General features: G+C 45.5%; 1 protein-coding gene across 2 annotated transcripts in view; it reads left to right on the forward strand.

Annotated features, from left to right (window-relative positions):
- The window catches only part of FANCC (FA complementation group C), a 1,679,603-nt gene that overhangs the window by 20,830 nt on the left and 1,634,711 nt on the right, over positions 1-24,062 (forward strand). The window contains exon 2 of one of the 2 annotated variants that reach the window (XM_069227975.1): positions 4,899-5,227. In XM_069227975.1, the coding sequence (XP_069084076.1) occupies positions 5,060-5,227 (168 nt within the window). In that variant the 5' untranslated portion in view covers positions 4,899-5,059. Of the gene's footprint in view, positions 1-4,898; positions 5,228-24,062 lie in introns of those variants that run through there. The other variant, XM_069227967.1, reaches the window with a different exon arrangement.

Here is a 24,062-nt window from a genome sequence, read left to right on the forward strand (position 1 = left end):
TATATCGACAGAATGAAGGATATCAGGCTGGAGGATCAGCTGTTTGTCGGATACGTGGGCAAGAGGAGAGGAAAGGCAGTCCACAAGAGAACACTCTCCAGGTGGGTTGTTCTTTGCATTAAAATCTGTTACTCTTTGGCAAAGAAGGATCCGCCTGAGGGCATTAGAGCTCACTCCACCAGAGCTAAGTCGGCCTCTTCGGCCTTGGCCAGGGGTGTTCCTGTGGTCGACATCTGCAAGGCCGCAACTTGGTCGTCCCTTCACACTTTTGTGAAACATTACTGTTTGGACTCTGAGGTCAGAAGGGACGGTCATTTTGCACGGTCAGTGCTGCAGGATTTCTTGGTTTGACCATTTAGGCACCCACCGCCGGGCGTGGTACTGCTTTGGGACTCTATTCATCAGGTGAGGAATCCACAGGTAGTTGTATCCATCAGAAGAACGAGTTACTTACCTTCGGTAACGACTTTTCTGGTGGATACATTAGCTACCTGTGGATTCCTCACGGTCCCACCCGCCTCCCCGTTGCCTTTTTGGTCTCTCCAAGCAATCCTTGAGTGTGCTCCTTTTGGTCTTCAAAGTTGCAATACATTTTGCATGTATGATATTTGTATATATGTGTATATTTATATATAAATCTATATATATATTGGGTATATACATGATTCGTATGTATAAATATATTTATTTGTTTAAAAAAAAAAAGGTTATATTAAATCTACAGCTATTTTATTGCAATGTTGTGTGATTTACAATATTAAGAGATGTTGCTTTGCTCTTTCATTGCATTGGGTTATTATTATTCTCATGCACGTAAAAAATGTTGGTACTGTCATCGGCACGTCAGCGAGGACCTCTTATTGCCTGTATGACGTCAAACGGCGTCGCGTGGGCTAGAGTGACGTCCTCGTCGACGTGCAGAGACTAGTAAGAAGATTTCCGTCAAATGCTGGCGCCATGGGAGTATTCATCAGGTGAGGAATCCACAGGTAGCTAATGTATCCACCAGAAAAGTCGTTACCGAAGGTAAGTAACTCGTTCTTCTGGTGGATACAATAGCTACCTGTGGATTCCTCACAGTCCCTCCCGCCTCCCCGTTGCCTGCCTGATTGCACAGTTATTGTTGCAAAGGTTTATATATATATGTATATATATGTGTATAATTTGATATTTGTATTTCATGTGAATATATGCAAATATGGGAAGTGTTCTTGTGTATATGTATTTTTTAAGTTTTTTATGGGTCGGTTCTCACCTGTTCGCCTCAAAGGCACGTAAAAAAATGGAGTGAAACTGACGTCAGCACGCCGACGAGGACCTCTTATTGGCACAGTGACGTCAGATGGAGTCACGTGGAGCCGTGCCATTATGACGTCCTCGTCGACGTGGACAGCTAGGAAGAAGACTTTCCGTCGGATGCTGGTGCAAGGACGAATTCATAAGGTGAGGAATCCACAGGTAACTATTGTATCCACCAGAAAAAGTGTTACCGAAGGTAAGTAACTTGTTCTTTTGTCTTTCTCAGAGAGAGCAATTGACTGAGAGTTGGTGAGACCACATTGCAGATGGAAAATCTTGAGGTACTGTAAGGCTAGATAACGTAGGGGTTCAGAAATAATGGCCTTTATGGACAATGATACAAGATCTACTATGCAGGCAAGATGTCGCAGAGAGGTTCTGAGTCTGGTTAGAGTCCTTCTGTGTTCGTATTTTGGAAAGTTTCTGGGATGGGAGACTCAATGTGGTCTTGACTAAATCCACTACCAACCCCAGGAATTGCAAGGTCTGGGATGGTACAAGGGAGGACTTCTCGTTGACAACAAAGCTAAGTGATTCTAGAAGGTTGATGGTCAGTTCGAGGTGACTTGACAGTCTCTTTGGACATTGATCCAGAAGGAGGATATCATGTAGATAGACAATGAGTCTGCTACCTCAGAATCTTAAGTGTTCCACCACAGATTTCAGTACCTTGGTGAAGCAACAGGGAGCTGATGACAGACCGAAAAGAAAGGTAGGTGAACTCAAAGATCCATAACCGCCATTGGAATTGTAGGAAACTCCTATGGAGAGGGAAGATAGGACTCATGAGGGAAGCGCCCTTCAAATCTAGGCATGCCATCCAATCATTTGCCTGCAAAAAGTCTCTGAGAAGATGGGTGCCTTCCATCTTGAAGTGGCGGAAGACAAGCCACTAGCTGAAGTCCCTCAGATTGATAACCGGGCCCTCATCCCTCTTTTCCACCAGGAAGAGGTTGCTGAGAAAGTCATAAAGGTGCAGTTGCGCTTGAATGATCACCCTTTTCTCCAAGAATCAACGAGATCTGCTTGAGCTGGGGAGAACATTAGGGGGTCTTGGTCTCTGTAGTTGGAATGGTGAACCGTAGAATTCTATTTGGAAACCCCTCACTGTTTGGAGAACCCAGGCGTCTGATGTAAGAGCCTCCCAGTTGTAAAACAAATTCTGACAATCTTCCCCCAAGTTTGATCCCAGAGTGGGATTGTATATTTACCTTGGGGAGTGTTGAAAGAGCCACAGCCTTTGAAATTTCCTCCCTAGCCTCGCTGTCGGGGTGACTTTTAGTGGGGTAGAATTTGCTGAAATAGGATGAGTTCTGACACTGTCCTTTTCGTATCCCAGAACGTCTGGAGGATTGATGGATAAGATGCCTAGTCGAGTGCCCCCTTCCACGACCTGGTCCAGCAAAAACAGGTGGGATAAATATTCTCTTAATAGAGAATTGTGCTTTATCTAGCGAATTAAATGTATTTACAAAAGTTCTCAGTTCGCGGATAAATGGATCTCCAAAGAGACCCAGCTGGGCAATGGAACCTGCCATTGGATGTCGCTCCCAGTTTCAGATCAATTTTTATTAAAAGGGATGTGCGCCTTTCACTAGAAATCCAACAGTTAGCAAAATTATGGGTCGCTGAGCCAATCCTGACAGTGCCTCGGGTGAGATCAAGGTGACAAAACCTTGGCATCTTCGGCCATGTCAAGGATCTTAGAAAGGGGCCCCAGTATGTCCAGCAACTTATCCTGACATGAGCACCAAAAATGATCTATTCTCTTTTTTGGGTCCTGCACAAATTTGGCTAAGAAGGTGGCTATCCTTGTGTCAATGCCAGGAGTGAGGGCAACTGGGCCCTGTAAGGAGGGGTGAGGAAACTCAGCCCAAAGCCGACTGCTGACTTTATTGTCCAACGGTTTACACAGGAGGCCTGCCACGTAAGAGGCAACTTTTGGTGCTAAGGACCACTAGGCATAACGCTGGTGTAGTATCATACAGATAGAACTTGTCTGAATCTAGGACTGGGGGTGGGGGTTAAATGGAGGGGTTATCATGCTTGGGTTCACCCACCGGAAAAGAGGAATTACCAGAAAGGTGCAAAGGTCCACTGAAGCAGTAGGGGGAATCATCCCCATCCAAATGATCGGGAGAAGGGGGGGATGGAGTGGTCCCGGAGGTGCAAGGTAGAGGGGAAGCTTTAGTTCATGAAAGCCTTTTTGAGGTGGGGAAAAGTGTCTAGATTAACCCCAGGGTCCTCTGCACGTTTGCTTATAGTGTCCATTATTGCAGAGGGCTGCCCTGAAGGTATGGGTCCAGAGGCCCAGAAGTTTCTTCCCTTGGAGCGAGGGGTTGTTGACTGTGTTGCCATCTGGAGGACTTTCTTCTCAAAGAGCACCACAAGTTGTCACCCTACTTTAAAGATAGCGGTGTCCATGATGTGACAAAAATTATCATCAATAGGGAGGTAAGTTATTTCCTCTTCTTCAATATATTCAGCAAGGTTCTGCATGCTCCTAACAGTGGACTGAATACAGGCCGTGAGTGGAGGAGGACAGTAAGTATGCTGGGACAAGCCCAGGAGAGCTTTAGGCACTGCCTGAAAGTAGTAAAATGGGCAGACACTAAGGAAAGGCCCAAACACTCCCGTTAGTTTTAATGGGAAGATTCATAGGGAAGATACCGCTTGGGTCATGTCCTTGGTAATACAGCCAAAGGTTCAGCAAGTTCTTCCCACACAGATGTTCATACTCCGGTTGGGGGGCTCAATTGTAGTGAATTTATGAATTTATGAGGGAATGACAGCTTCTACACAGGATGCGGGCGGTCGCGCCTCACAGCGATGAGTAAATTAAGTGCGGGCCTTCTAGCAATCGATGACCTCACTGCGCTAACAAGCCTCCAATAAAAATAACACAGTAAGCGGTTGCAAAGGAGTGATAAACCTTTCTGTGGCCGTGCTGCAAGAAAGAGTGATTATCAAAGCGCCGGCAATGACATTATGAAGCTTCAACGTGTAAATCCATCACCAGTCTATAATAGTAAGCTACTAAGGCCTAAGTCATAACACACAAAACACTGTATAGAGGCACTTAACTGAAGGCAACTGGAGCAGCAAAGAAATAGGGTGAAGGAACGTCCACATAGAGTCTTGAAGAGCTTGCTGATTGTGCATTGGATGAATAGTTTTTTTTAATGTTCTTTCCCGATGTTTCCATGGAAATGACGTTTTTTATGTTATATTCTGCTTACATAATGATTTAATGACTGCTGATAATAAAGAAGTGAAGAAAAAACAGCTTACCCCTTACCTCTGGTCCTGACATAGAATATGAGCAAACATTGTTATAATCAGTGTTTTACAACAGTGCACCAATCTTGAATCCAGGAAGGCCCTGTGTAAAATTGCTTCCATACGAGCACCTTTGAGGTTAGCATTAATAATGCTTACTGTTTAAGTTAGTCATTTATTAACATTTATTGATAGTTTTTCAAAATCAATTCCAACAGTGAGTTATTTTGTTAACATCAGAGCGCCTACTGAGTGATTGATTTGAAAAATAATCAGTTGAATATCATTTTGGTAAAAGTTGCAACCATTTTATTTTTCAGGTACTTATAAACTTCTGATCAAGGTACAGCAAATGGTTCAGAAGCCTCTACAAATCTGATTCCTGAAAATCAGCAAGCGGCCTCGTCACTAAAAGTTGTGGGTTGGCAGCAGTGGCATAATTTCTGTTACTGCCTAAAACATTTATCTCTCACACACTGGAATGGCCCATGACACTAAAGAAACTCCTGGTTTGAATTTTGACTTTTGGCTCACTAAGGCTGTTGAGTGGGGACATGCAGACAGTGTGGAATCTCAGCAAGATGTCTGCTTCCACCTCCCAAAGTTACAGGAGTTCTTGCTACAGGTTCATGAGGCTTTGAAACACACGGTAAGTGACGCCTGTTCCCGGAGGGATTGTCAGTTGTTAGACTATTTGCAACAGCTTTTGGTTGTTTCATTTCCAGTATTGTGCCTAGAAACTTGAGACTTGTGCAGCTTTCGAACCCTACTACTGGCAATGTTTGTGAATTCCAAAAAGTGGTAAATTTGAACCAAATCTAGGAGTACTCCTATGGGGGCACATTTACTACTGTTTTGTAAACTGGTCACTATAGATATATGTTAGATTCGATCCAAAAAATAAACAAGTTAAAACCTCCTAATGAAATGAGAACAATAAGAAAAATTACGACAGACATTGCATACCCATCTCAGGGCCGAAAGTCCCAACTACCAAGCCAAGAATACATAAAACACCCCTGCTAAAGCTACTGTCCTTCCTGTTGCACATGGGCTTGGTAGTTTTTCCTGGGAACGCATGCCTACAGTCACGTACAACGCAGTGGCCTAGAGTCCCTTTCCTGGAAGCACCTATTTTAAATGAGTTTTCTATTCACACACTTTCTTTGTCTCTTCTACAAGACATGTTGATGGTAGAGTTGTCAGTTCTGTGCAGGTGGGAAGGGCTTCATGTTTTTACAAGTCAGAATTGCAAATTAAGGAGGGTGCGCAGACAAATTAATATGGCGAGCTGAACCACTGCCGAGCAATGGCTCTAATAACCATGAAAATGCAGAAGTGTTTCACTTTACTACATCAGATTATACCACTGCATGGACAGACATTTATTATAAATGATAGTTTTTAGAAACATTCATGCCCCTCCCTCCCAAGATTTTTATTATAGATGGAGCAACATTATAGTCCATTAAATCAAGCATAAGAGACACTTGTGCAGTGCACATCCCGAACTCATGCAATTACAAATGTGCTCGTATGATAATAATAACATATGATAAAAAAGAAAAGGGAGGCTCTGTGAAATAAACTATATCGATTTCAGATTATCTGGTCACATTTTAAATTTCATCCACCAAATTTGTAACTATCTATTCACATAGGTGGCTATAGTTAGGACCTACTTTCTATAGAAAGAGTGTTTTTTTGTTTTGTCTATAACTTTGGCGCCGCTTGACAAATCTTCATGAAATGTTCAAAATTTATACTTTGCTAAGTTCAGCTTCTGTCTTGAATGTTTCAGGGTGATCTGTCAAGCGGGGGCCGAGAAAAAGGGGAGGGGGGGATCCCAAACGGTATATTGTGTTAGGCAGAACATTTTCTTTTGTGATTTGGTACGAAGCCGTTGAGAGTTTTGGAGAAATTTAAGGCCAAAAAATATAGCTATATAGGGATGCGGATCCTCTGCGGAACCAGCTGTCCCCGTACTGATATTTGATTGACTGACAACACTTCAGCAAGGAAGTGTCAGCATCCATCTTGGGACTTTGTTTCAGTCAAGTCACAGAGAAAAAGAAAAAAAAAAGAAAAGGGGCCGCAGTAGAGTTACCCTGGCCCCTTAGCCCTGGTGCTGGGGTCCCTGAGAGACCCCGGCAGGGCTGAAAAAAAAAAACTGAAAAATCTGCAGATGTATCTATGGATTTTTCAGAGATTAAAAAATAGAAGGCAGTCTCAGACACTTTCAAAAAAATTGTATTTGCCCCCAGGTGGGCCAGGCCCCGGGGGTATCATAGAGGAGGGGGCATCCTCTCCCTGGCTTTATTAAGCCCCGGGGACCACCACCTCCCCAGGTGATATTGATTTAATTAATGCGGGGGTCCTGTGGGCCCCACACGCCCCAGGGACCACCCTCTATCTCCCCAACTCCGGGGGCTACATTTTATATGGTTTAGAGGAGGTGGGGTGCGCAGCTCCCCAATGCCCAAGGGACCACCACCCTGTGTCAAAATCCCTTGCGGTCCAAGATAGTCCATAAAGGTCTTAAAAAAAAAAAGAAAGGAAAACCCATAGCTCAGTGTGACGGTCTCACACTTTCACACTGAGCATTGGGGGTTGGAGGTGTGAGTCTAGCTTTTTTATTTTTGTTTTATTATTATAATTCTTTTTAAAATAATAAATGTATTTATGATTTATGTTATTGTAAGCATATCAGACATCAAACCCTAAAAACTCTATCTCTCTCCCTCACTTTCTCTCTTTCTCTCTCTCTTTCAATTTCTCCTATTCACACACCCACTCAGACGCTTACGCACCCACCCACAAAACCACTCAGACACTCCTGCACCGACTCACAGACCCACTCAGACACTCCTGCACTCACTCACAGACCCACTCAGGCCCTCATGCACTCACTCACAGCCCCAATCAAACCCCCACACACAGCTCCCGCAATGCATGGCCAAAGGGCAATGCGCAGCATGGGGTTGGGTTGTTAGGGAGATTGGTCGCAGGGTCTGTCTGTAGGCCAGGTCTTGCGGGTGAAGGCTGTGCACGGTGTAAGGTTAGATAGTTATAGGGGGTTGGCCACAGGGCCTGGCCAAAGGCCTTGTGCAGCGGTGGTTGAATTAATGTACGGTAGTGAAAATGACTATACTTATAAAAAAACATAGAAAAAAACATAGAAATTCACTGGAAAAAACAAGGTTACAGAGATGTTACAGTTAGGCTCACATTTTAAACCTACAAAAACCTAAGAAATTCACCAGTTAGAGTTATCTCAACTAACTATAACTCGTGTATCAATGTCATATTTGCAGTAAAATTGTAAAATTTTTGACGAAAAAACTGTGTAACTGTGTGTGTATATATATATATATATATATATATATATCTCCCCTCCCACTCCACCCATCAATGTCCTCGACTCACAACAAGAAAAACCAACACAGAGAAAGCAGACTCCCTAAGGCCCCAGACCCAACTACTAAGCCAAGAATACATTTATTTGAGGGACGAGCTGTCACCGAAAACACCCTCCTGAGGCTACACCTCTGTGTGATAGGATACTTTTTTTTTGGTCGGGTGTCATTATCATATGGCATTTTGTAAGCCAATCAAGTGGCCCCACCCACAGACAAAGAAAATACATTTAAAATAAACAATAATTTAATTCTGGTTGCGGAGTCATATATCCCTTTTCTTTTGCCATTGTAACCGAGCTTCTGAATCTTAACGGAATTGCAGACATGCTAACCTCACTTAACTGTTATTCACCCATCTCTTGAATCTTACCAGATCTGCCCCACTAACTGTTAAATAACTGGATGTGAAATATGCTATGTATGAAAGCGCTTCAACTTGGTTTTCTAATATCTTTACTGTGTTTTATTTGTAATCCTTCTTGTTTTCTTCTGAGGTTAAGCATCTCTATAGCAGCTAGCTTTATTTTGTTGAACTGCATGGTGGTTGTGACTTGGCAGGAGCTTTGTTCACAATAATTTCCCCTGTGTTCCCCTTTGGGGAACTATAGACCCCTCCCTTGCTGGTGCTCATACTTGTGGGTTTGGGTGAAGTCTCTTGTATAGGATTGTGCATGCCTTCTGATCCTGGCTTGCATCGGTGTACAAGTATTTGGAGTGCTCCTGCCTGAATTTGCATATCTCCCTAAGGCATTGTGCAGTTTTAAATGCCCAGTATCCCTTCCCCCTATCCCATGATTTACTTTCTTTTTCCCTCAATCAATTCCAATATGGGTCAGATGTGAAACATAATGGTAAATGTCTTTGATATGCTCTGCTGAATTACTTTTACAACCACAGTCCATATCAAAATATCCATGGTCATCCCCCATTCAAGGCGTGATGTTCTTTACCATATATACAGTGGCTTCCTGATCCTCACCTTGTATTTAAACAACGTAATTTAGCATGTAAGTATTTAAAATAAACACCAGCACAAAATAGAGGCACTGTGATCCAATCCTAATCCCCCCCCCCCATTGTGGATAACATCTTGCAAACCCCTTAAAACTATGCATGGACTCATTTTTTTTCTCAGCCTCTTCTTGCAACTTCCCTGACTTCTTCGACTGTCTTCCACATTTACTAGCTCTACACTGGTTTAACCTCTTCTCGCCTCATTCTCTGTGTCTGCACTCACTGATGTTAACCTCAAATTCTCTTGTTCTCCTACAGCGTTTTGATGTGACCTGTTGACCATGTCATCTCCCGGCTTTAAACTGCGCACTGTGTTCCAACGTGTTTTACCTCTCACCAGTGGAGGAGCAGCAGTGCTTCTCCCATTCATGTCCCAACCTCACCAGTTGCTTCTTGCTATACCTCTCGCTCCCTGGCGGGTACCAAAATGCTAAACTCACCTCTTCTGTCTTCAGTTGCCTGCCACCTCCACTCTTCTGCTCTGGGAGAGCCCTTGGGTTCTGCAGTTTTGCCCTCTCGCACCTCTCCTCCACCAGCAAGTCAAGCAATGCAGCCCTGTTGCCCCTCTCTGTCTTATCCCCCACATCTAAGGGGTGCCCCTATGTAGAGTAAGGAGAGTGTATGACTGCAGAATGAGTAGTCTCTGTAAGTGCAGAATCAGCAGTTTCTGTATGAGTGAATGGTGAGTGGTGGGCCTGTGAGTGCAGGGTGAATAGTGGGCCTATGTGAGTGCAGGGTGAGTGATGTCTGCATAAGTACAGGGTGAGTGGGGTGAACGTGGGACTGTGGGGTGAATGAAGTCTATGAGTGCAGACACCAGAGTGTCTGGCAGTGCAGTGTGAGCAATGGACTCTGTAAATGCAGATTGAGTGGTAGGGTAGGACCTTTGTGAGAGTAGCGTGAGCGTAGCGTTGAGTCTGTGAGTGTGGGATTATTGGTGTCTCTTTGAGTTGAGGACTGAATGCTGGGTGAACTGTGGGCCTGTGTGAGCACAGGGAAAGTGGTGTCTGTTGAAGCCCAGGATGAGTGGTGTGCCTGTGCGAGTGGCAGGTGACTAGTGGGTCTGTGTGAGGCCAGCTGAGCAGTGGGCCTGGATGATTACAAGGTAAGCTACAGGCCCACGTAAGTGGTTGGCCTGTGTGTGGTGAGCGACTGGCCTATGTAGTGCTTGGGGTAAGGCAGTGTTTGTGAATGTATGGGTTGAGTGGTGCGCCTGTGTGGCTTGGGCTGTGTAAAGGGAGCAGTAGGCGTGCGTGAGCATGGGGTAAGTGGTATGGCATGAGCAGTGTGCTTGAGTAAGTGCACTGTGAACAGCTGGCCTGCGTGAGTGCAGGGTATGGAGTTTTTCTGTGAGGGTGTGAGCTGTCTTTGTGAGAGATGGGGATGGAGTCTGAGTACAGAGTGAGTTATTTGGGTGAGGGGTGTATGCGTGATGTGACTGTGAGTGCAGGGTGAGGGGTATCCCAGTGTGTGTATTTGTGGGGAGTGTGGTGCTTGTGTGTGTATGTGGGGTGAGCACTGTGCTGAAGAGTGTGTGGTGTGAACGACAGTGCTGTGCTAGTGTGGGGTAAGAGTCAGGGCTGCATGAGTGAGTGGTGAGGCTATGTGAGTGTGGGATGAGTAGAGGGGTTCTGTGAGTGCAGGATAAGGGTTGTGTCTGCTAGTGTGTGGTGAGTTGTGCGGGTGTGCCTTTGGAAGGGAGGAGTGTGCAGTGTGGCTTTGAGAGTACAAGAGAAAAATAACGATCTCTATGACTAAACAGTGAGTTCTGTGAGTGCAGGGTGAGGGAAGTGCCTCTGTGATGTGTTTTGGAGCTGTTGGGTATTTTCCAGCATAGAATGTGCTGCTGTGGTTGAGTTTGTTGGTTATCAGGGCCTGAGTGACAGTTTTCATAGTTTAAAGTAAGACCTGTTGGCATTGCTTGTGCTTATTTTTATAATGTTGCAGATCACAAGACTATACTGGCCAGGGTTATATCTAACTATACTAAATCCCTAGTTGACAGCATCTACTCTTCTATTATACTAAGTTATTAGAAGGCTTAAAGATTAAGTTAATTATTTTGCAAGGTCACAGGAATGTTTACATGTATCTGTGGTGGAAAGAGGACCTACCGGTCTGTCGTATAAAATTCCTGTAGTCCTCATACAGGTCCTTGCTTTCCTCACAGAGGTTATGTACTTTTTGATTTCTGTGTCTGTGATGTTCTAATAGCTGGAGGAAGATGATGATATTCTATGCACTTGGTGGCCAGACCTACAAACCCTGTGTATACCAGTATTTTCTAAGTAACAGCTCTATATCGACCCTAACTGCTAAATACGTTTCACATCAATTGAAACAGGAGTCACCCCTGCTGAAGGATTCTGGTCTTTAAAAATGTATTAATGTATGTTAATCTAGGTCGATTGCACCATGTCAGTTAAGTGCCTTGTATACAGTTATAATTCAGCATCATTTATTTATTTAGAGTTTTTTTAGGGCTTGCAAACTGTCTTGGGGTGCTTGAGGTTGAGGTGGCATTTGAACACAGAACTGGATAACATAGTAAGAAATGCAACTTAACATCCTGCAATAGGGGAAACTGATAATGATTCAGAAACATGTAAAAAGCTTTTACTATGAGGATTAAAAAAACTTAATAGCCAATCACAGGCATCCGATTGACTGTGGAACAAGTTTGGTGCACATGGAGAACAGTCAATGTATTTAATACGATCCGATCCTCTTGAAAGACTACAACGAGCATTGGCAATGTCAGTGGTCTGGCTTAGAACTGAAAGTGAATTCAGTCACTGATTATACTGAACAAAGTTGACTTACGTAGTAAGTCATCATACATGCACTGTCACTCTTCCATGCACTCACCCATCTATTCTTCTGCCAAGTGACCCATTCTTGCATTCACCTACTAAACTATCCACAATAAAACAAACATAATCAACAAGCATTTGGAAGATAAATTTTATTGTTTAATTCTGTTTATTAAATTTTGCGAAGAAAAGTATAACTTACAACATCTCTGCCCACATTCGCAGGGTGGCAGGCTTACACAATCAACAAACATTGGGTCAGAGAGCCGCGGAAGAGGGGGTAAGGGTCACAGGAGAGATAACAGTGCTAACAATTTGGGAGGTCAACCATGCACTTGTATTAACATTAAAGAGCGAAGCAAGGAGGCACTTTCTATGTATTCATGAGGCAGGGGTATAGGAGGATGTGGGATTTAGTCCCTCCGTAGGAGGCGCAGAATCCTCCGATATCGTGGGCACGTAAGCTCCAGAAACTCTTGGGGTAAGTAACTAATACATGGCACCCATGTCTTGTTGAATTGGGGGCCATTCCCAGTGTGCCCCACAATTTATAATGCCAATCCAGAAGTGTTGGTATGCTGTCTGTGCCCTACTGCACCAGTATAACTTGAGGGGTGGTGCCCAGCACCAAAAAGACAGCTTGACCCCACGCTGAGCGCAGTGGGTAGGCCAGTGCAGTGGGCAGGCCCAATATGATTGTAGCTAGGGAAGCATGGTACCTCTGTATCGTACATGTTATCAGTGTCTGTCAGGGCGTCTTGACAGAATTCTTTCAGTTTGGGACATTGCCAAAGAATGTGCGTCAAAGTCCCCTGCTGCCCAAACCGTCGACAACATGTGTCTTTTGCACCTGGTTTCCATCTGGCTAGCATGTACCAGTAATGTACTATCTTCAGAAAGTGTTCTAGGCCGTTGGCATTACGTGCCATCGTTTGGGCCTGTTGTAGTATGTCCAACCACTCTTTGTGCAGTCGCATTCTTTTTCCCATCTTCTTGCTGATGATGCTGTCTTTCGTGTGGGTGTATTGAGGAAGACATACAGGTCAGATATTAGGCATCTATCTGTGTCGCTGTTAAGCAACCACTGTTCAAATGGTATGAGCAGGTGACATGCATGTGGAAGTACATGACATTGCTTGAGCCAATGACAAATCGCAAGATACTGCCAGTGAGCACTGGAAGGAAGGCTGAAGTCGACTTGCAGTTGTGCAAACTCCTGGAGACCTGTGTGGTCAAAGAAGTCCCCCACCCTTTTGCAACCTGAGGCTTGCCATTGCTTAAAGAAGGCCTTGTTCACTGCAAGAGGGATGTCTGGATTACCCATCAGTGGTGTCAGTGGGGAAAGCTGTGTTGATAATGATTTTGTGGTCTGTGCCGTATCCCACGTTCACACCGTCATTCGAAGCACTGGAAACAGATACACCCCAACTGGTCTGGACGGCTTAAGAAGCCATGGGATCTTCCAGATATGGATCCAGGCTGTCGGCTGATCTATAAAGCACCAGTACTTTCTCTGTTGTGGGTCAAGACCATTCCACCATATATCTAATCTGTGCAGCCTGGTAGTAACGAGGTAGATGCTGAATCCCTAACCCTCCCTCCTTCATCGGCCAATAGCCCTGTTTCTTTGGTATGCAAGTCCCTCCCCCCCCCGCCACAAACATCAAGAGTTTGGGAAGAAGTGTCATTTTTATCTTTTACCATGGATATTAACCAATAGTTTTGCTCAGCTGTCTGTTCTAAGGTGGAATATTTCTGGAGGCCCAGATAGTCGATCCCTTGTGCTGCCCAGGTGAAAGGGAATGGCTGAGTGAGGCGTTGCTTATCTGTTTGTGGGATGGGTTAGGCTCAGTAGTTGTGTCTTCTGAATGTTGACCTTGAGCCCCAATATTGTCCCAAACTCCCCTAGTTCCGCTACCAATGGTGGGAGTGAGGTTGCTTGAGGGAGATCATTACGCCATCCGCATACATCGCCAATTTGTGTTCCCTTCCTCCCGTAGTGATACCTCATATGGGGATGTTGCCTAATTCTCTCTGCCAGGGGCTTTATATAGAGTGCAAAGAGCAAGGGAGATAAGAGGCACCCCTGCCTCATACTGCGTGCTATCTCAGGGGGTTGGGGACAGCACCACTGTACCTGTGGGTTCACATAGTTACATTTTATCCATCTGCAGAAGCTGGGGCCAGACCGGACTTCATTAGTACCGCTTTAAGGTACAGCCAGTGTATTCTGTCAAATGCCTTCTCGGCATCGATCACCATCAAAAGTGCTGGTGTGTGGGAACGATGTACCTTGCTTACAAGGTGACAAAGGCGCTTAATGTAATTTCGACAGCTACATTCGGGGATGAATCCAGTTAGATCTGGGTCTCTTAGCCCTTGCATGTAGGGTGCCAACCGTGCGGCCAAAACCTAGTGAAGATTTTGGCATCGACATTTAGCAATAAAATGGGCCTATATGAGGCACAATGTTCTGGGTTCTTACCAGCCTTGGGGATCAATTTAATGGTGGCATGGCGCATACTTTCTGTAAGGGGCCAGGTTTTGCTAAATGAATTATAGAAGCGGGCCAATATAGTGTCGAGCAGTGGTGCAAGACATTTATAAAAGTCTGAGGGGAAGCCGTACAGCCCTGGAGCTGTGCCTGGGGCTAGTTTTCTGATAGCTTCCATAATTGCATCCTCTTGTATGTCTCTGTCTAAGTATGTGGCCTCATTAGCAGGTACAGAGTCCAGCTGGATAAAGTCTAGGAAATGAGGCGTATCTGTATCGTGTAGTGTCTCTGCTGTCTAAAGTCTGCCATAAAAGCGCATGAATGCCTGTGCAATGTGACCGTCTTGGTAAAGCTTCTCCCCTTGTTCCACTTAAATTACCACTATTCTGTGATGGGTCGCTTGTGCGCGTAGGCGGTGTGCTAGCAACCGACCTGCCTTCTTGTTGCCTGTGTAGAATTTTAGTTTCAAACGTAATAAGGCATAGTTCTTAACCATGTCTAACGCCCCTTAGTTCTGCATGGGCTGCCATGAGATGACGGTGCAGTCTGTGTGCGCCAGATTGACTGTGCTGTGCCTCCAGTTCTTGCCCTCATCCTTCTAAGAGTAATCTTTTATCCCTGGAAAGTGTAGGAAAAGATTCCTCACACTCTCTGGAAAAGATGCAGAATCCTATGACCTCATGAAGGCTACCATGATTGAGGGCTTTGGATTCTCAACTGAGTAGTACAGGATAAGGTTCAGGGGGGGTCAAAAATCCTTGAGCCAGACCTGGGTTGATTTTGTTGACTTCTCAGTCAAAACACTGGATGGTTGGATTAATGGCAGTGGTGTAAATGATTATGATGGGCTGTACAATCTGTTCATGAAAGTAATTGTTTCAATGATAAACTGCATCAGCATCTGGTAGACCTAGGTCCAATTTCTCCCCAAGAATTGGGAAAGAAGGCAGACCATTGGGTCAAGACTAGGGTGACCAAGACTTCCACAGGGGGTGACCAAAAGAAAGGGGTCATAAAGACTCCCCAGGGGAAGAGTGTTGAGACATCCAAGGGTAAAAGTAAAGAGTCTTCTACAGGGTCCCAAAAACCTGCTCAGGAGGGAGGGTCCAAAGCCTCTTCACAATCCACATTTGGGTACAAGGGTAAAAACATTGATCCCAAAAAGGCCTGGTGTCGTAGCTGTAATCAGCAGGGACACCAAACTGGAGACAAGGCCTGTCCCAAGTAAGGTACCACTACTGCTCCAGTTAGCACTGGAATAGCCAGTCTCCAGGTGGGATCAACAGTGTGCCCAGAGCAAATCAGGGTTCACACTGAAGCTACATTAGTTTCTGAGGGTGGGGTGGACTTAGCCACACTGGCTGCCTGGCCCCCTAATATGCAAAAGTACAGGCAGCAACTCTTAATTAATGGGACTAGTGTAGAAGCCCTGAAGGATACAGGTGCCAGTGTCACAATGGTGACAGACAAACTGGTTTCCCCAGGACAATACCTGACTGGACAAACTTATCCAGTCACCAACGCTGACAATCAGACTAAAGTACATCCCATGGCTATGGTAACTTTAGAATGGGGAGGGGTCACTGGCCTGAAACAGGTGATAGTCTCCTCTGCTATCCCAGTAGATTGTTTGCTTGGAAACGACCTGCAGTCCTCAGCATGGGCTGAGGTAGAACTCAAAACCCATGCAGCCATGCTGGGTATCCCTGAACTGGTGTGTGTCAAGACAAGGGCACAGTGCAAGGCTCAGGGTGAAAAAGTGGTGTTGGAGCCTGGAAAAAGGGCCCAACCCTCCAAGAGAAAAGGAAAGAAAACTGGGGAACCAGTTTCAACACAGCAAAATAAAAAGAACCTCTCTTCCCAGGAAGAAGTTCTGCCCTCTGAGGGAACTGAGCCCATGAAGTTGGAACCTTATCAGGTTGAGCTCTTAGGCCCACATGGGAACAGCTGTGTAAGAGGCAAGAAACCTGTCCCTCTCTTGAAGGCCTTAGGCAGCAAGCTGCTGTGGAAACAAAAGGAAAAGTCAGTGGAACACACAGGGTCAATTGGGAAGATGGACTCCTTTACACGGAGGCAAGAGATCCCAAACCTGGTGCCACTAGGAGAGTGGTAGTGCCTCAGGAGTTTAGGGAGTTCATTCTGACCTTAGCCCATGACATTCCACTTGCTGGGCATTTGGGACAAACCAAGACATGGGAGAGGTTAGTCAACCATTTCTATTGGCCCAACATGTCCCAAAAAGTCGAGGGGTTTTGTGTCACCTGTCAAGCCAGTGGTAAGACAGGTGGCCATCCAAAGGCCCTCCTCATTCCACTTCCAGTGGTGGGGGTCCCCTTTGAAAGCGTGGGAGTGGACATAGTGGGTCCGCTTGAACCTCCCACAGCCTCAGGAAATCAGTATATCCTAGTAGTAGTGGATCATTCTACTAGGTACCCTGAAACAATTCCCCTTAGGTCCACTACTGCCCCTGCAGTAGCCAAAGCACTCATCGGTATCTTTACAAGAGAGGGATTTCCTAAGGAGGTGGTTTCGGACAGAGGTACCAACTTCATGTCAGCTTACCTTAAACACATGTGGAATGAGTGTGGGGTGACTTACAAATTCACCACACCATACCATCCACAAACCAGTGGTCTTGTTGAAAGGTTTAACACGACATTGAAGGGCATGATCATGGGGCTCCCTGAAAAGCATCAAAAGGAGATGGGATGTCCTCTTGCCATGTCTGCTTTTCCCCTACAGAGAGGTGCCTCAGAAGGGAGTAGGGTTTTCCCCCTTTGAACTTCCTGTAAGGGGACCACTAGCTCTTGTGAAAGAAGGCTGGGAGAGACCTCTTCATGAGCCTAAGCAAGATATAATGGACTATGTACTAGGCCTACGTTCAAGGATGACAGAGTACATGGAAAAGGCAAGCAAAAACCTTGAGGCCAGCCAACAACTCCAGAAGATGTGGTATGACCAAAAGGCTGCTATGGTTGAGTTTCAGCCAGGGCAGAAGGTCTGGGTTCTGGAGCCTGTGGCTCCCAGGGCACTTTAGGACAGATGGAGTGGCCCTTACCCAGTGCTAGAGAGAAAGAGTCAGGTAATCTACCTGGTAGACCTAGGCACTAGCAGGACCCCCAAAAGGGTGATCCATGTGAACCGCCTCAAACTCTTTCATGACAGGGCAGATGCAAACATGTTAATGGTTACAGATAAGGACCAGGAAGCTGAGAGTGAACCCTGATCTCCTCTCCACTGAACCTAAAGATGGCTCAGTAGATGGAGTGGTCTACTCAGACACCCTCTCTGGCCAACAGCAAGCTGACTGTAGGAAAGTCCTACAACAGTTTGCTGAGCTATTTTCCCTAACCCCTGGTCAGACACACCTGTGTACCCATGATGTGGACACAGGAGACAGCATGCCTGTCAAAAACAACATTTTTAGACAGTCTGACCAAGTTAAGGAAAGCATCAAAGTGGAACTCCACAAGATGCTGGAATTGGGAGTCATTGAACACTCTTTCAGTCCCTGGGCTAGCCCAGTGGTCTTAGTCCCCAAACCTCACACAAAAGATGGCAAGAGAGCGATGAGGTTTTGTGTGGACAACAGAGGACTCGGGGTTATTACAACTTTGGAGGAGGTGTTAATCCGTCCCAAAAGTGACGGTAAAGTGACGGATATACCACCAGCCGTATTATGAGTTCCATAGGATATAATGGACTCGTAATACGGCCGGTGGTATATCCGTCACTTTACCGTCACTTTTGGGACGGATTAACACCTCCTCCAAAGTTGTAATAACCCCCTTAATTCTGTCACCAAGACAGATGCCCATCCCATTCCAAGGGCAGATGAGTTAATTGATAAATTGGGTGCTGCCAAATACTTGAGTACCTTTGACTTGACAGCAGGGTACTGGCAAATAAGAATGGCACCAGGAGCAAAAGAAAAGTTTACTGTGATTCCCTTTGGCTTAAAGAATGCCCCTGCCACCTTGCAAAGGTTGGTGAATCAAGTCCTTGCTGGCTTGGAGTCCTGTAGTGCAGCTTATCTTGATGATATTGCTGTCTTTAGCTCCAGCTGGCAGGATCACCTGGTCCACCTGAAGAAGGTTTTGAAGGCCCTGCAAGCAGCAGGCCTCTCTATCAAGGCATCCAAATGTCAGATAGGGCAGGGTACTGTGGTTTACTTGGGACACCTTGTAGGTGGAGGCCAAGTTCAGCCACTCCAACCCAAAATCCAGACTATTCTGGACTGGGTAGCTCCAAAAACCCAGACTCAAGTCAGGGCATTCCTTGGCTTGACTGGTTACTATAGGAGGTTTGTGAAGGGATATGGATCCATAGTGACACCCCTCACAGAACTTACCTCCAAGAAAATGCCCAAGAAAGTTAACTGGACAGTGGAATGTCAACAGGCCTTTGACACCCTGAAAGAAGCTATGTGCACAGCACCAGTTCTCAAAGCTCCAGATTACTCCAAGAAGTTCATTGTGCAGACTGATGCCTCTGAACATGGGATGGGGCAGTTCTGTCCCAAACAAATGATGATGGCCTTGACCAGCCTGTTGCTTTCATTAGCAGGAGGTTACTCCCCAGGGATCAGCGTTGGAGTGCCATTGAGAGGGAGGCTTTTGCTGTGGTCTGGTCCCTGAAGAAGCTGAGGCCATACCTCTTTGGTACTCACTTTGTAGTTCAGACTGACCACATACCTCTCAGATGGCTAATGCAAATGAAAGATGAAAATCCTAAACTGTTGAGGAACACTGACCTGGGACTGCCCATGCCAATGCAGATGGCCTTTCCAGGTTCTTCCACTTAGAAAATGAAGACTCTCTTGGGAAAGGTTAGTCTCATCCTCTTTCGTTGGGGGGGGGGGAGGGGTTGTGTAAGGAAATGCCTCCTTGGCATGGTTACCCCCTGACTTTTTGCTGATGCCAAGTTATGATTTGAAAGTGTGCTGGGACCCTGCTAACCAGGCCCCAGCTCCGGTGTTCTTTCCCTGCACAACCCTGGCACCCAGGTAAGTCCCTTGTAACTGGTACCCCTGGTACCAAGGGCCCTGATGCCAGGGAAGGTCTCTAATGGCTGCAGCATGTCTTATGCCACCCTGGGGACCCCCCACTCAGCACATACACACTGCTTGCCAGCTTGTGTGTGCTGGTGGGGAGAAAATGACTAAGTAGACATGGCACTCCCCTCAGAGTGCCATGTCAACCTCACACTGCCTGTGGCATAGGTAAGTCACCCTTCTAGCAGGGCTTACAGCCCTAAGGCAGGGTGCACTATATCACAGGTGAGGGCATATGTGCATGAGCACTATGCCCCTACAGTGTCTAAGCAAAACCTTAGACATTGTAAGTGCAGGGTAGCCATAAGAGTATATGGTCTGAGAGTCTGTCAAACACGAACTCCACAGCACCATAATGGCTACTCTGTAAACTGGGAAGTTTGGTATCAAACTTCTCTGCACAATAAGTGCACACTGATGCCAGTGTGCACTTTATTGTAAAATACACCCAGAGGGCATCTTAGAGATGCCCCCTGAAAACATACCCGACTTCCAGTGTGGGCTGTCTAGTTTTTGCCAGCCTGCCACACACCAGACATGTTGTTGGCCACATGGGGAGAGTGCCTTTGTCACTCTGTGGCCAGGAACAAAGCCTGTACTGGGTGGAGGTGCTTCTCACCTCCCCCTGCAGGAACTGTAACACCTCACCCCCTTTGTTACATCGCCACAGGGCATCCCAGATAGTGGAGATGCCCGCCCCTCCGGCCACTGCCCCCACTTTTGGCGGCAAGGTTGGAGGAGAAAATGAGGAAAACAAGGAGGAGTCACCTCCCATTCAAGACAGCCCCTAAGGTGTCCTTAGCTGAGGTGACTCTTAGTTTTAGAAATCCTTCATCTTATAGAAGGAGGATTCCCCCAATAGGATTAGGGATGTGCCCCCCTCCCCACAGGGAGGAGGCACAAAGAGGGTGTAGCCACTCTCAAGGAAAGTAGCCATTGGCTACTGCCCTCCCAGACCTAAACACACCCCGAAATTCAGTATTTAGGGGCTCCCAGAACTGAGGAAGATAGATTCCTGCAACCTAAAGAAGAAGAAGGACTGCTGACCTGAAGCCCTGCAGTGAAGACAGAGACGACAACTGATTTGGCCGCAGCCCCACCGGCCTGTCTCTCTACTTCGAGGAAAACTGCAACAGCGATGCATCCAGCAGTGTCCAGCGACCTCTGAAGCCTCAGAGGACTACCCTGTTTTCAAAGGACCAAGAAGCTCCCGAGAACAGCGGCCCTGTTCAACAAACTGCAACTTTCTGCAGCAAAGAAGCAACTTTAAAGACCCCACGTTTCCCGCCGGAAGCGTGAGACTTTCTACTCTGCACCCGACGCCCCCGCCTCAACCTGCGGAAAACTAACACTACAGGGAGGATTCCCCGGCGATGGCGAGCCCGTGAGTAGCCAGAGTTGACCCACCTGGGTCCCCACAGTAACGCCTGCAGAGGAAATCCAGAGGCTCCCCCTGACCGCGACTGCCTGTAACAAGGAACCCGACGCCTGGAACCAGCACTGCACCCGCATCCCCAGGACCTGAAGGAACCGAACTCCAGTGCAGGAGCGACCCGCAGGGGACCCTCTGCCTAGCCCAGGTGGTGGCTACTCCGAGGAGCCCCCCGTGCCTGCCTGCCATCGTTGAAGAGGCCTCCGGATCTCCCCATTGATTCCTATCTGAAACCCGACGCCTGTTTGCACTCTGCACCCGGCTGCCCCTGTGCCGCTGAGGGTGTACTTTCTGTTCCTGCTTGTGTCCCCCCCGGTGCCCTACAAAACCCCTCTAGCGTGTTCTCCGAGGATGCAGATAATTACCTGCTGGCAGACTGGAAGCGGGGCATCCCTTTTTCCATTGAAGCCTATGTGTTTTGGGCACCACTTTGACCTCTGCACCTGACCGGCTCTGTGCCGCTGGTGTGGTAACTTTGGGGTTGCCTTGAACCCCCTATGGTGGGCTACCTTGGACCTAATTTTGAACCCTGTAAGTGTTTTACTTACCTGTGAACTTAACATTTACTTACGTCCCCCAGGAACTGTTGATTTTTGCAGTGTGTCCACTTTTAAAATAGCTTATTGCCATTTTTGCCAAAACTGTACATGCTATTGTGATTATTCAAAGTTCCTAGAATACCTGAGTGAAATACCTTTCATTTGAAGTATTACTTGTAAATCTTGAACCTGTGGTTCTTAAAATAAACTAAGAAAATATATCTTCCTATATAAAAGCCTATTGGCCTGGAATCAGTCTTTGAGTGTGTGTTCCTCATTTATTGCCTGTGTGTGTACAACAAATGCTTAACACTACCCTCTGATAAGCCTACTGCTCGACCACACTACCACAAAATAGAGCATTAGAATTATCTCTTTTTGCCACTATCTTACCTCTAAGGGGAACCCTTGGACTCTGTGCACGCTATTTCTTACTTTGAAATAGTACATACAGAGCCAACATCCTACAATGAGAAAAAATGAAACTAGGTAAATGAACTGAAAAAATGGAAAACTAAATGACCGGTTACCAGCCCAGACATTTAAGCGTACTCCTTTTCAGATGGATTTGTGCTTGGGACAAGGCAAAATGCAGTTACTCACAGGGCAATAGAGCCAATGTTTCAAATGTGCTAACCCATATGCTGTCATGGGGTGAAGCAGATTGTGAATGGCACTCTAAGGGGCAGACAGGTCTCACCCAAAGACTCTTTGTTTTTTATTACAAGGGTAATGTTGGCAGCTACAGCTGTCAGTCCTATCTAGGAAGGATATTGCCAGTGGAAATCCATGGCTTGTCAAAGGAAGTAACCAACAATGTAATCCTTGTACTCTACAGTCATTTCTGAGATTCAATGTAACAAACTTCCTGTCCACAGGCATTAACACAGTTTTACATCAAATTCACCCTTGAAGGTGTATTTGTTTTAAATCACTCATACTGCTTTGTCGTAATTTTTCATAATAACTAGACCGGATATATGGAATCTGACATAACATTCTGTAATTAACCATTCAGACTTGTACTTTTTACCATTGGCTTATGATTAGAACCATCAAGTATACAGTGATAAAATTAGAAATATGTACAAAAATAGAATTGGCTAAATTAGTGTTGGCCTGAAGAAGGCATGACAGGGATTCTCACAGTGCAGACCTTCTACCCCAGGTTTTGCCAGAGAGGTGACCAACACCAGACCCCTTCCCCATTAAAGAAATTAAAAAAAAAACATGTAACACAATGCTTGTCTAGAGGCGTTAACAAAGTGTAACAACAATCCACTCTTAAAGTCCTGTTGGCTTCAAAATATGCTTGTTTGTAATAATCAAGACAACCCTGCTGCTTTTATCATAACTTTTAATTGTAAACAGATTAGATCTAAGGCAGCTTGCAAAATGTTTCCTAAAGAACCAATCAGATCATTGGTTTGGCACCATAAGAAAAAAAAAAAAAAAAAACTAGGTCTGCGCTATTGCACAGCTTTTCAACCAAGCAACCATCAGTATATAGTTCTAACATTACATATGCGTTAAAAATTACAGATGGCAAAATAGTACAATACCCTATCCCAAAGCGGCATAACAATTCTCTTAGCTCAAATCTAATCCCAGGGTTTATCACAGGGGTAACCAACTCCAAAGCCTGACCTGCTATGGTAATCTCTAAGGTTCCATTTAGCAAAATACCTGTCTACAGTCTTTATCTCATTGTATAGACAAACCCTCATTAAAGGCCTATTGGCTTTAACAAATGATTCTGAGAGGCCTATAACTTTTATTGTTTGGTTATCGCCGTCATCAGCTCAGGCCTACTTTATCAAGCTTAAACTTTTTCAGAAGGTAAAAAAGTGGGTTAAACAGCGAGCAAAATTTCTAATGCATATAAAATTACAATTGAGAAAACAATAAACAATATGCAACTCCTTTTAAGAAGGACTGACTAGGATTATCACAGTGCAAATCTTCTATCTTTAGGGTTTATTGGAGAGGGTAAACAACATGGAAACACTTGTTTACTAAATTAGTCTGTGAGATTGTGTGTAACAAAGTAAGAGTCTACATCCTTCAACACAGTGTAAAACCAACCCACCCTTTAATGCCTATTTTTGTAACATCTCTATATTGGAGCTTCTTAAACTTGTAAACAATGCTGAACACTTATATATGCAATTAGTAACATTGCAACCCACATTATTTCCATTCAAGTTATCCTTTGCTTTCGCAAACTATTCTTCCAGGTTTTATCCTTTGTATCAGTGGACTGGGCAGGTACATCTATTCCTACTTATAGGATTATACAGTTTACCACTGCACTTCACACATATCTGAAATAACAAACCAGATGATAGGTATTGCTTCGTTGCACATCAGTAAATCAATCCTCCCTGACTATTCACATATTGGCACTCCAGCTAAGGAAGCTGTTTATTCCTTCCGATTCAGGGGGGCTATGTGAAGTGAATTGTTGAGGTCAGTTATATCCCAGGTGAATGACTATTTCATGTTGGGGCAAGGCCCTAGGCCTATGAGTGTGTACTCCTTTCTCTGCTAGCATCTGAACTATCAGACCCTTACTGTTCCCATTCCAGTGTCTGATTCCTTGGAAGCTTGGGATTGGCTTTCGGGTTCTGTGTTACACCTGCATTCAGGGACCTGCTCTGCCCTCAAGTATGGTTAACAGAAAATTCACCAACTGGTTATAGTGAGTGTTTGGGATGGTC

This window comes from Pleurodeles waltl, chromosome 1_1 (assembly GCF_031143425.1).
Source record: "Pleurodeles waltl isolate 20211129_DDA chromosome 1_1, aPleWal1.hap1.20221129, whole genome shotgun sequence".
Lineage (NCBI taxonomy): Eukaryota > Metazoa > Chordata > Amphibia > Caudata > Salamandridae > Pleurodeles > Pleurodeles waltl.